At 33.7% G+C, this 14022-nt stretch overlaps 2 protein-coding genes across 3 annotated transcripts; both read left to right on the top strand.

The window, feature by feature from the left end:
* The first annotated feature begins 4436 nt into the window (after window positions 1-4436).
* LOC101987354 (olfactory receptor 5W2-like) lies at window positions 4437-5381 on the top strand. The gene has a single exon (XM_005363272.1). It carries the CDS (start codon window positions 4437-4439, stop codon window positions 5379-5381), a length of 945 nt encoding a protein of 314 aa, XP_005363329.1.
* A 5067-nt stretch (window positions 5382-10448) lies between these two features.
* LOC101987070 (olfactory receptor 10AG1-like) lies at window positions 10449-11793 on the top strand. Of its 2 annotated transcripts, XM_013352306.1 has the most exons (2): window positions 10449-10475; window positions 10858-11793. In XM_013352306.1, exon 2 carries the CDS (start codon window positions 10858-10860, stop codon window positions 11791-11793), a length of 936 nt encoding a protein of 311 aa, XP_013207760.1. In that variant the 5' UTR covers window positions 10449-10475. The 2 variants fall into 2 exon arrangements, with proteins under 2 accessions (XP_013207760.1, XP_005363328.1); XM_005363271.2 differs by lacking the exon at window positions 10449-10475 and having other exon boundaries at window positions 10846-11793.
* Window positions 11794-14022: the final 2229 nt, after the last annotated feature.

The raw sequence follows: 14022 nt of genomic DNA, 5'->3' as shown, positions 1-14022 counted from the left end.
CTTCTTCCTCATCTCCTCTCCTCCCCTCTTTTCCCCTTTCCTTTCCTCTCCTCTCCTCCTTTTTCCTCCCTTCCTTTCTCAGGAAGTGCAGCTTGCCTATAAAGTGTACAAGGGCTAGAAAATACCTCTCAAATTAAGGCCCAGTAAGCTTAAGAATTCAGTACAAAAAAAGAGAACCAAGACCTGTAAATGTCCTCTGACCTCCAAACTGGTATTCTGGCATATGTATGGCCCATACACGTGAATACACACAAAACACACACGCATGAGAGAAAGAAAGAAAGAAAGAAAGAAAGAAAGAAAGAAAGAAAGAAAGAAAGAGAAAGAAAAGGATAATTGTAAAAATAAAAAATCACTATTTAGATAAGCAATATCCTTAGCAATTCAACCTCTCAGAGATGCAAATTAAATCTACAGTGAGTTTCAGCTGATACAAAATAATGACTATTTCCTGAAAGAAAATAATAAATGCCTGTGAGGATGTGTGGAATTGGGAAAAATTATTAATTGTTTGTAGAATCATAAATGGATACAGCCAACATAGAAAATGTGGAAGTTTCTTAAGAAGCTAAAACCAGAAGTAGGATCTGACTCATCATGCCATTCTTGGGCATACACCCAAAGGACTACAGCCTACACAGAAATACTTACACTGCATATTCATAGTAAATACTGCTGTTTATTCACAAACATTGAAAAATGAAATCAGCATCCTTCCCCCTTATTAAAGAATAGACACTAAAAAGAGTGTATATATACAGCATGGAATTTTATAAAAAGCAGAATTCTAAAATTCCGGGAAAAAAAATTGATCTGAAGATTAGTATGTAATAGGAGATATCTTGGTCTCATAAATATGAATACTACATGTTCTCACTCAGATTCTAGCTTATAATTTTGAAATCCACATGTGTGTATAGATCATTAAATATCATAGCCTGCTCTGGCAGGAATCATCAAAGGGTACCTGGGAGAAGGCATGAGGCTGAAGACAGAATCATAGAATAAACCAGGAGAACTGAAGGTCAATACTAAACAGTCCTAAGTTTATTTCTCAGCCAGCATATATACTGCAGACAAATGGTAGGAAAAAAGAGCAGTACAGATATCTAACCACCTCCATGCACTGTCCTTGGGAGGAAGCTCAAACAGGTGTTTTATCTTATTCAACTAAGCAGCTTCTAAGGTCTAATGAGGAGTGCCTCTTGCTGGCATACACCCCAGCCCAAACCTTAATGGGAAAAATGTGCTCTTTCAACTGGGCAAAAATGCTTTTTCCCATGGGTTAATCATAACTTTCTCACAGTCATCAATACAACAGTGACTAAAACAGACTTAAGGTTTCTAGGTGAAAAAAAAAACAGAAAGTTGAAGAAGGAATGTACTAAGTGTGTAGAATGTGTAATATCATGAAATTAATGTTGTGGGCATCTTCAATGGGGATAAGAACATGATATTGCTGTAGCCAGTGAGGTATTCAGTGTTTGTAATTGCTTGTTCTGCAAGCATGAAGAACTGAGTGTGAACCTACAACATCATTTAAAAAATTGTAAGGTCCTGTAATGCCAACACTGTAAGGCAGGTGCAGGTAGTCCTGAGAGCTCACTGCAGCCAGACTAGCCACCAATCTTAAGTTTTAGATTAAATTAGAGACATTTCATCCATAGAAAGAGAGTGCCAGGAAGATATCAAACACCATCCTCTGGTTTCAAAGGAGAGTCAACGGACAAACACACATAGACAATGACAAACAGTTGCACACACACATACCTACACACATAAGTACACACACAGACACACACACACACACACACACACACACAAATGAGCATGCAATTTCAAGTATAGAATGTGTTCTTAACATTGACATTCATGATGATGAATTATTTAAATAATCAAAGAGCAACAAGAAAGCCCCAATAAATTGAATGACCACCATAAAATAGATTTGTTTGTGTGTACATGCACATGTGTGAAGAATTTAGCCATTAAAGGAAACATACGCTGTTGCATGTAAACACCGCTGACATGATAAGCTGAGTGTAAATACACAAAGTGTTTTGCAAGAGGCTACATTTTGCTTAGTTATAATTTTATGTTTTGCCCTATATAGGCAGCTACTTATCAACAGAAATGTGTGTTGCAGAGACTGCAGACAGCTCAGAAGGCAGAATGACTGCTAATGAACATGAATTTATTACTGAAGCTTTAAGGAGTTTCTATAATTAAATAGTGTTGGTGCCTACACAGCCAATCAGTACACTGATATCAAATGAGTTTTTGTTTTAAATGGGTGAATACTATACTACCTCATTTTATTAAGAAATAAAACAATTATGTCAAAACTGACATATTTATGAAATGATGGAAATGTAGTATATAGTACTACATAAAAGAAATGGGGAGGTAAAGACTGGAAGCTGTTTAAGTTTTGTTAAATTTCTACTTTGAATGAAGAAGTAAACCTTAGGCTATATTTTATATTTTTAAATGGTTAATAGTTTTCCTACTGATTTATATTTATTTGGTTACCATAATAAAGAATTAGCACTGGACTTACAACATAAAATACAGACCCAGAATTATAATTAATCACACCAAAGCCTGAGGGAAATATTTTCAGAATCTGAAATCCCAAATGTCAATGGGTAATATAAAATGCTACCTGCTTCATGCCCATCTGACAGAAACCTGTTCAACTAAGGTAAGTTCTAAATTTTCAGATCTAAACTATACAATATGTATCCTAAATATCACCTTCAATAAAAAAGAATTTGTAATTTAGTCATTTATTTTACTTTCTTAGTTATTCAGTTTATGAATTTTTCCATGTAATGACTAACAATATTTATTTGCAGAGAAGTAGAAGAATGTGACTGAACTTAATATAGCAGTAACAGAATAAAATTTTATTTTAGTCTGGTCGCATGGCAAGGACATTATTTATAACTGTGCACACACATGCATGAACTTAACGAATATTGATGTAAAAAGTGTGTGCAAACAACAAACAGCATATTCAAATGGAGCCCATTTGAGACCATGCCATGACTTGTTAGATCTAGAAAATCCCTCAAATGCTCTTCACCCACATTCCAACTTTCATATACTATGAAGGACAAAGAGATACATCACACTGCAAAATAAAGAATAAACAGTCCATACACAGATAGGAGGAAGAAAGAGAATGAGAGAAAATCAGAGACAGAAAGGAGAAAAAGAGGTAGGGACAGACACAGAAAGGGAGACTGGGAGACAGAAAGATCCAGAAATTTATGTGCCAGAAATATTTTTATGTATATTGTCCAATTTCCAGAGGTTTGGCAATTTATTAAATGATATTTATATTCTGAATGGAATATTTGTTAGAGTTCTATCAATCTATATCTTTCCTGTGCCCAGACATATACAGTCATAGACATTCTCTGTCTAATCCCATGGAGTGACAAATCACAATAGTTTCCAATGTTATGCATGGTAGGAAGTGCTAGATTTTGGAAAATACTGGTGGAGAACTCTCTTACTGTTTCAGTAATAGAAACGCCCTGGGCTAAATAGTTAAATACCTAGGAGCTACCAGAGACTCTCCATGGGCAGATGAAGAGAGCCCATTAAGCTAGGTCTTCCTTCTCTTTCTGCCTCATATGCACTACTATCAGATAAAGCAGGGATTGGTGAAACCCTTCAGTTACTGGTGTGTATGAGGTAGAAAGCTGCGGGGCATGAAGTAGTAAACACACTGAATCTTTGTCAATTTCCAATATTACATATAATGATCTATTTTAAAATCAAGCTTAAGGCAAATGCAAAATAAAAGTTCGTTGTTGTTGTTGTTCTGTTTTTATGGCATATGACTTTAGTCAGAATACTCACCTGTGCATAGGAGACCCTTGGCTGATGAGAACAAGCAATAAGGAAACCTGAATCAGTTATAGTAACATAAAAAGCCTATTAGGATTATTCAGTAACCTAGTCTATATTCTATAACTGGCAGAAAACTCTTCACAACCATCATGATTTTTTTAAGGAAAATAATAAGATTCTTTTTTTTTTGTCACGTGAGTACTCCAAAACACAGAAGAAGGTATGATGCACTATCTGTAATGCCAGAATTCCCTGATGTCACTTTGAATTTAAAATACTTCTGTCAGCCAAACATGTCAAAACGTGACTCACAATAATTAGGGAACTTGTAGAAAGCAGCGCGTTTCATGAATCTCAAGAAAATGAGATCAAATTTTCCAAACAGACTAGCTGAGATGTTAGTTCTTAAATCATTTAACCAAAGAGTGTCTTTAAACTGACTGATGACTCTCTTGTAGTAAAGTAGTAACATCTGAAGCCAATTACATTCTGTCTTACAGGTGCATGGTTCATATTCAGAAAGCAAAATATACATTTTGCATCCTCTTGAACATTTTCTAAACAATTCAGAAATGCAAAGAAGAATGGAGAGGGAAAATTGCTCTGCCTTTACTGAGTTCATATTAATGGGAATTACTAATAACTATGAGGTAAAAGTGGCTCTGTTCACAATATTTCTACTGGTTTACCTCATTAACCTTGTGGGAAATCTTGGATTGATTTTCTTAATTAAAGTGGATACCCAACTTCAAACTCCTATGTACTTCTTCCTCAGTAACCTCTCTTTCTGTGACCTCTGCTATTCCACAGCAGTTGGGCCCAAGATGCTGACGGACATATTTGGCAATGACAAGTCAATTCCTTTTTTTGGCTGTGCTCTGCAATTCTTCATTGCCTGTACATTTGTAGATTCAGAATGCATACTGCTGGCAGTGATGGCCTTTGACAGGTACCAAGCCATCAGCAACCCTTTACTCTACACAGTGAATATGTCCAGCAGCCTGTGCTCCTTCCTCATGGCTGGGGTTTATCTTGTAGGTGTGGCAGACTCTTTGATACACACAACACTGACATTCCACTTATGCTTCTGTGGGTCTAACGAAATAGATCATTTCTTTTGTGATATCCCTCCAATCTTACTACTGTCCTGCTCAGACACACAGGTCAATGAGTTAGCAATATTCACAATTTTTGGGTTTATTGAACTGAGTACCATCTCAGGAGTTCTTGTTTCTTATTGTTACATCATCTCATCAGTCCTGAAGATCCGCTCTTCTGAGGGAAGAGTTAAAGCTTTCTCGACCTGTGCCTCTCATCTGACTGCAGTTGCAATTTTCCAAGGAACTGTGCTCTTCATGTATTTCAGGCCAAGTTCTTCCTATTCCCTAGATCAAGACAAAATGAGCTCACTGTTCTATATCCTTGTGATTCCCATGCTGAACCCTCTGATTTACAGCCTGAGGAACAACGATGTGAAAGAAGCCTTGAACAAACTGAAAAATAAAATATGCAATTAAATAACTATTTTAAGTTTTGACCTTTCTCATGTAGAGTCATTTTGTTTTTCTAAAAATTATGTCACATGAAAAATGAAATTTCATTTAATATTTACTTAAATGTATTTAATGAATTTAGTATTGATTTTAATGTCAAATCACAGAAAATTGATCTCCAAATGTTACAATACTTTCTTTTTAAAATATACTAATGCCTGTGTGTGTGCACATGTGTGTGCAGATATGTCCACTCACACATATATGAGTGAATGTGTATATGTAAATGTGCTGTTTTTTATTTCTATTATTTAGAATTTATAAGACTGCATAACCCAACAAAATTATTTTATAGAAATTTGCAAGATAAAATCTTTTTGAATTTAACAGATATAGTAAATGCTCTATTAAATATTGTGTTTTGTCCTGGCCATTGTCTTTTTTTCCTATTGTATCTCTAAGTCTCATCCTTGCTACCTACTTACCAATAATTCACAACATATGTTTTTGTCCAAATATAATGCTATAATTGGATATGTAGTTAACACTTCAGAGTAATTATTGCACAGAGTACCCTGTATCTTGACACACTTTTTCTCTTTACCACAAAAAGAACTTACCAAAATACTTGTGTGTAAAAGTTCACTATATTAACATTGGAACTGCTCACTTTATATTTTAGTTTTACAAAGAAGTGTTAGTGATAATCTTCATAAATTGGTTAAAAGGGAGTAATAATATTAAGAGACTCAAAAATTAGTACATCTGAAATTAGGTAGATGTAGTAACTGCTTTTGCATGAACTAAAGTTCCCCCGTCCTCACTTCCTGTGTCTCAGAAAATGTCCATAAAAATTAAGAGTTTCTTGTAGAGTTCAGAACTCTCCCTTCAACTGAAGAAACTCTGTTAAATAATAATTAAGTTAGATGATTTCTAGGATCTTTTGCAAGTATTCATTTTCTGCTTGAAATTCTCTGTTACTATAAATTTTGAATACATTGCTATATAAACTTCATTCTGTTTGTAATAATATTTTCCATAATAAAAGTAGTTGTTTGTCTGTGTTTGAAAGAATTGCATTTATACTCTATTAAGTCTTATCTGAAATAATGGCAATGGTGATGCCAGTGAGATGAGATAATATTAATTTCACAAAGTCAATTATTTTCAAACTTGGCCATGCAATAGCTTGTTAAATGGATTTAGAAATCCTTGAGAACATAGTTGATGTGGATATTTCAATATTTTAATGCTGAAGTAGTTAAAGCTTATAAACTTAGTGAAGCATGTTGAATTATGTAGAAAATGACTACAGTTCATTTTCTAACTAAATCTGATTTTTGACAATAAACATGTGTGAAATGTTCTATAATCATTGTCATACTAATTTGTATAACTGCATGAAAGTATCTATTCTTTCTGAACATGTCAAAACAGAGTCACCCAAAAACACAATTGCTAGATACTTTTGTCTGAGACAGAGTTTCTCTACTATGTAGCCCTGACTGTTGTGGAACTTAATGTGTAGACCAGAATGGCCCAGACTACACAGAGATCCTCCTGTCTCTGCCTTCTGGATGTTAACGAAGGGAGCCACCATGCTTACTCCATCTCTAGCTTCTGCCTATGCAGAAATAGTGATTAAATATATTCTATAACATGTAAGAAATTTTCTCACGCAGAACCACTTACTGTAGAATAAAATTTCAAGATATTAATATTTTCACATACTACTTAAGAATTTTGAAATGCTGAAAGAAGCATGAAATTTGTGATGTGGGTTTTAGTTACCATTTCCATGTTGCAACAAGCCATGTTTGCTTTATATCATAATCACAGATAGTATACTAATTGTAAGACATTGTGTACCTTTTACTACACATTATCTTGAGATAAATTAATTTTCATTTGTATTGTGAAATGCTACACAATTATGAGTAAAATCAAAGTACCAGTACACAACATGGGGAAAGTTTACAGGGAGTATTGTATCCAAGAACACAGACTTAAATGGAAGAAAATTGTATAGTATCATTAGTTCATAGCTCATAAAATACAGACAAAGGTTATAGATATATTGAGGAACTTGTAAATAATATGCTTTAAAGCCACTTAATACATAATCTCAGAGAGACACATTAGGAGAAATAACAGACTCATGCTTGTTCAGTGCTGGAGATTAGAAAGAAAAGGGAAGTGACAGGTTAATGTGAGTAAGAGTTTCTTCCCATGCTGATGAAAGGTTCATGAACTGAGGGCGGTGTTTGTGGTTAGTCTGTATGTATAGCTTTATATATTTTCTGAATTTAACTATAAAGGAGGAAAACAAATAATCCCTAATGCTTTATATGTAACCTAACTAGGGATTTTTGTTATGCTTGAAGATAGGAAAGCATCTGTGGGAAAATTTCTTTTACACACATGTGTGTATTGTGTGGCAAGAAGAGAGCATGGAATTCCCTGGAAATGGAGTTACAGGTGATAAAGAGCCTTGTAGTGTGAACTGAACCTGGATCCTCTGCAAGAGAAGCCAATGATCTTAACCACTGAGACATTGGTAAGCCCTGAGTGAACAGGCTTAATCACAATTAAATTAAAATTGCTATAACTCTTGATTGGCATGGGATCATCATGATCAAATAACTGTTCAAATGCTCAAAATGACAAAGAATGCAGTAATCTCAGCTCTGAATAAAAAAATAATAATTGTTCTTGGTAAAAATGTTGTATTTTATCTCATTATAAAGATCGTTTAGTTTATATATAATCAATATACTATTATAATAGTTTTAAAATTGATTTCAAAAGAATCACCTAAAAACACAAGAGATTAAAAATTTTAAAACCAATAAGAGGATGATGGGGAGGAGGAGAAGAAGAAAAAGAAAAAGAAAAAAGCATATACATTTAGTGTTTTGGATGTCATATCAAACCTGTGAGTGTCAGACAAACTAGCTCATTTCAATTATAAAATACAATAGGAAAGTAGAGTTCCCCAGGGTAGAGAACCATTAGTACTTAAAGAACTCTCTTTATTCTGACACTGAATATGTTGGAGAATGTAGATAGACTCTGAAAAAAAATTATCTGATTTAATTTTTTTATTATTTCTCTCATTTTATAGAATCCAATTAAAGTAAGTAGTTTATATATTTTGTTTCAAAAATTTAACATTAATTACTTTTACATATTACAATTTATGCTTACAAATGCATGTTTGCTTATTATCAGTAAATGATCTATAGTAATAGAATATTTTAAAATATAGATTTATTTTCTTTTAAAATTTCACAACCCTTATTCATAAATGCCCATAGTCTTCTGGTTAAAATTATTAAGAGATCAAATGAGGCCAAAAGACAAATTACTTTATTATATCGGGAGCACAGGTACTAAAACTAGGATCAATATCATAATTGTGGTTTTCATCATAATCACATAAACACCAGCATGTATTAATAGGAACTGAGTTATTCATATACATAAATTTTTACATTTATCTATTCTGAAGACAGTATTTGTCAAAACAATATTTACATAATACAAGAGAGAGATTACAGGATTTTAATCAAATTCCTGCACCTATTAACAAAAGGCTTTCCTTTTGTTTGATGTTTTTCTTGCATTATACTCAATTTAAAATGAATTGGAATGACTACATGAATGACATTAAATTGAGATATTGTAGGATACCTTAGGCTACATGGGCATTTTTTGAGTAAGTCACACTTGAAATCATATCATAGTTGTGTTACTATCCACAATCAAATGATTATCTAAGTAACTCAGTTATAATACTGTGTGTGTAATGACAGTCGCTTCTCCTAGTCTCATTTATTTTTCATTTATTTTTGGCTGGTACATTGCAATTATGAAAGTTTTGGGTACCATGCTGAGGTTTGATGTATGTTACTCCATAACATTAAAATTGGGAAAATGTTCTCTCCTTCTGAAGCATGTTTAATTATTATGTTTAACATATTCAAATTTTTCCTTAGGGTTAAGTTTAGTAAATGGTAAAATATAATTGACTATATTCACAGCTATAGCATAGCAAAAGCAACTTTTAATTTTAAGTACAACTTAGTTCCTGCTAATGTACCTTACCTTGTAACCCTCAAGCACTCGTTCTCCAAGGTTCTTGTAAGTTATAAAATTTTCTCTTCTCTGAGCCAATGTACACTGTTTGCTACAATGCTTTGAATCAAACTTTAATAAATAGATTTTAGGACAGTGGAAGACTATGGATATTTTAAGTAATTGTTTTGTCCAGAATATGGTAAGCGCAATAACACCATAAATTCCTATTTAAATTATGTATTTGATGCATGCATCTAAGTCACTGCCTACACTTACCATTCTTAGCAGATGGCTGCTTATGTGGATCTCTCTTGCAGTGAGTTATTCCATTTATCCTCCATATCATTTATGAAATAATATGTAACAATATTGTTCCTACCAAAATGACTTTAGGAATACTATTTCTGCAAGTGATAATGGAAATAAAATCATTCTTCCAGACCTCCACTCCTATCCACTTAACATTCACAGACAAAAATTTCAAAAAGTTCATTGAGTAGGAGAGGTTTTGAATTCTAGCTGAAACCACATCTTACACCTTGGGGGATATAAGATACTAAACCATTTTTGTCAAATAATGTTTCCCACACACATTAGATGCAGACTTTTTTAAAAAATGCTTACAATGCCGGTCTGGATATAAGAAAATGAAAATATATGTAAACCTACCAAGAACATCTACATACAATAACATATCACAGAATGAACTAAAGGAAATGAATAACATTTGTAGGAATTAGTTAGTAGCTGAGAGGTTTAAGGCAGTCACATATACAAGTGGCAGACGGCAATCTTCCTATAAAGTAAGTATGTCTGGAATGTGCACCTTCCCCTTAGAGTTATTACTGAGATTTTCAACACGTACATCACTTCAGTCACTATCACTACTCACTAAAAATGTGAGCACAATTTAAGTGATGGTTTTGCAGATTGTACATTGAAGTTTAAATAGTATTTTGTTGTATTCTATTGTTTGTTATTAATGCTTAAATAATATTTGATGTATTATATTTCTTACTATCAGTTTTTAAGAATCAAGCAACCTTATTCTGTAGATATTTAATCATTAAATTATCGTAGACTGAAACTGGTGATTTGAAAATCAAATAAATATAAGCTGAGGGTCACAGAAAGCATATTTGAGTAATGAGTATAAACTCAAGTAACCAATATTGAACATATTTCAAATTACCAATTATAGTCAGTTTAAGTGAATACTACAAATTTAAAAAAATTTCTTACAATAAATTTAATATAATTTCTTGAGAAGGACGAAATATGAGGCTTTGAATAGGCATTTGTTTACAGTGACAAATTCTTATAGAGAATGGAGTAATAAAAATGAAAGGTATTCTTGGATTGTAGAGACGGAAACAAAGCAAAAGACAAATGATTCAGACTAACTAAATCATTTCCACAGATGAAGTTTGAAGCAGAAAGCAACATTTCCACAGTAACCCAATTTGTCCTGCTGGGATTCGCTTCACTCCCCAACCTCCAAGTAATTCTGTCTGCAGTGTTCTCCATCATTTACATGATTATACTCATTGGTAATTGCCTCATAATATTAATAACTAGACTTGACCCTACATTGCAAAAACCCATGTACTTTTTCCTGGCAAATTTTTCCGCTCTGGAAATCTGTTACGTATCAGTGACTGTCCCAAGGATTCTGTTCAACATTTGGACACAGAATAGAAACATTTCCATGCTGGCTTGTGCAGTGCAGATGTGCTTTTTCCTTATGTTGGGAACGGATGAATGCTTTCTCCTGGCTGTGATGTCCTATGACCGCTATGTGGCCATCTGCAACCCTCTGCAGTATCCTCTGGTCATGAACTCGAGAAAATGCACTCAGCTGGCCGCAGGCTCCTGGCTCAGTGGCATCCCAATCCAGATTGGCCAAACCTGTTGGATATTCTCTATGCATTTCTGCAATTCTAACCAAATAGACCACTTCTTCTGCGACATACCCCCCATTCTCAAGATGGCCTGTGGGGACACTTCAGTGCACGAGCTGTCTGTCTATGTGGTTGTTATGGTGGTGGCTGCGCTCCCCTTCATACTGGTGCTTACATCATACAGCAAAATCATTGCCACCATCCTAAGGTTACCTACAGCCAAAGGGCGGGCAAAAGCTTTCTCCACATGCTCTTCCCATTTGCTGGTGGTGGTTCTGTTTTATGGGTCTGGTACCATTACTTACTTGAGACCAAAATCCATGCATTCTCCAGAAACTGACAAACTGCTGTCTCTGTTCTACACGATTGTGACTCCCATGTTTAATCCACTCATTTACAGCCTTAGGAACAAGGAGGTGATTGCTGCACTGAGAAAGTTAAAACTGCAAAAGTAGGGCAGTGTGTTAGCATCAGATTGTTGTATTTCCTTGAATTACTGGTAACTAACACATTTTATAATACTTCATCCTCATATTGAGAAGGAAAACACTTCCATTTTATAATGCAATTTTTAAACATATATTTTTATTCACTTTAGTGTATTTAGATGTTCATTAAGCAAGTTTACCCATCCTCAGTAAACCATCTTAGAAAAAAAATATTTATTTTTAAAAGCAAAACTTTAATATTTCATATTTTTGTTTTAAGTATGCAGGTAGAATTCAAAATTTTACTTTCATACCTTAAAGTTAATAGGTCCTTTAACATATTCATACTTATATTTTCTGATAGTCTTCTATGGTTCTGAAGCATATAGAAATAACTTCCAGTAGGAATAGAATAATGAATGTTTATTGGGTAAGTATGTAAGTGATGACTGAATTATCAGCAAGTCTTCCTGACACTCTGAAAAGATCTGGAAACAACTACATTTGCTATTTGAGTTTATTTATTTAAGCGATTCTGCTCCACTATGGAACAATTCCATCGCAATACCAAAGGAAAAGCTGAGACCCACATCCTTTCTCCTAATTAGTGTGAGAACACTTTATGGTATAACAACACTGTGAACATACACAATATTTTTTTCATTTATTTTCTCCTTTATTATAATAACCCTAGATTACTTTACTATGAAGTTCTGCAGTTGTTGTTCTTGCTGCTGATGTTTTTCCTTTTTTTAAACTACAATTCACAGATCTACACCTTGGCCTCTCCATGTTTACCACAATGGATTCCCTAAATTTAGGTGTGAATGCAAGTACTTGAGTTATTTCAAGATTTGCTGAAGTCCAAACAGTTATATGGTATCTGCAGATATGTGCTTTCTTCTTTTACCCCTGATTAGGGGGGTTGCTAAAATTATTCAGCCATTGAACAGCTTTGCATGGGAAAATTGAACATCGAGCAACATAACCATTCATTTTCATTTATCTCATCCCAGATTTGCAAATATGCACCTCGTTTTGAAGGAGGTTGTGTCTTTTTCTGAAGTGGTGGCAGTCTTGGTAAATTGTCCCTGCTCAGTCAATGACCGTCAGTGCATGTACAGACAAACAGCCAAGTTAAATTTAGTGCTAAAAGGATGGCGTAAGAACAGAAGGGTGATGCTTTAGAAGGAGTAAATTTTCATCAGGTGTTTCCGGGGTAAGAGTGAATAATAGAATTAATCACAGAACATGTCGTATATGTATGCAATTGGTGAACAGGGCTGTCAAACTGAAAAAAAATAAAAATGAACCCATTCAAAGAATTAATGTGATGTTTATTTTTGCATTTCTATTTCATATTAAAGGAGTAATGTTTAACAAATGGTAATACAGAATAGAATAAATAAATGCACAAGACCACACATATGTGTAATTGCACAGTAAAGTGACAATATACTTAAGTATTAAAGCTTAAGCTCTAGAATCAGGAAAAATATCTAAAAAATGCAAAGTATGTCATCTAAAATATAACCCACAAAAGGAAATGGTTTAACTGGTTATTAACAAAAGTTACAGAGTTGATTCCTAAGATAGCATTTCTTTAAACACTGGGAAATGTTTCAAAATTAATTATATAACAAAAGGAATGTTCACATAATAATATTTTCCCAAATTCTTAGTAAACATATTTTACTACAGTAAACATCCTCTTTCATTGTGTTTTTGAACTATTTTCCACGTGGTTATGTTTACATAAAGATTTAGCATATGCATTCTGTAATTTATATTCATTACAAAGTGAGAAAACACTACTCTGGTTAAATTGATCTGATCATTGATTAAGAGTGTCATTCAGTAATTTTCTGAAACTTTAGATTTGATGAACTGAGGGATACTAAAAGCAGAAATTGTCTGGTCCTCTGAAGCAGTGACCAAAAAATTGCTCTGTCAAAAAACTTTTCCTGATTGTTGTGGCTTTGTGACTAAATTTACAGAATAAATAGTGTATAGATAGTGTGTATGCTTTTCACAATTTTTACACATAAAATGCATAATTGGCACATCTATTATCATCCAGTATTCTTTCAAAACTTTATGTTATAATGTGGGGAATAAAAAGGCCTGACTTGACCACAAGCCATAGAGAAGGAAGAGTCAGACTGAAGATCACATAGCTACCTCAATAATGCTAAATCTTTGATACCTCTTTTATCAATGATAGAAAAATAAAAATAAATTATCTTATATTAAGGC

This window comes from Microtus ochrogaster, linkage group LG9, assembly GCF_000317375.1.
Source record: "Microtus ochrogaster isolate Prairie Vole_2 linkage group LG9, MicOch1.0, whole genome shotgun sequence".
Lineage (NCBI taxonomy): Eukaryota > Metazoa > Chordata > Mammalia > Rodentia > Cricetidae > Microtus > Microtus ochrogaster.
Note: the sequence above shows the minus strand (reverse complement) of the source record. Positions and strands in the feature narration are given on the sequence as shown.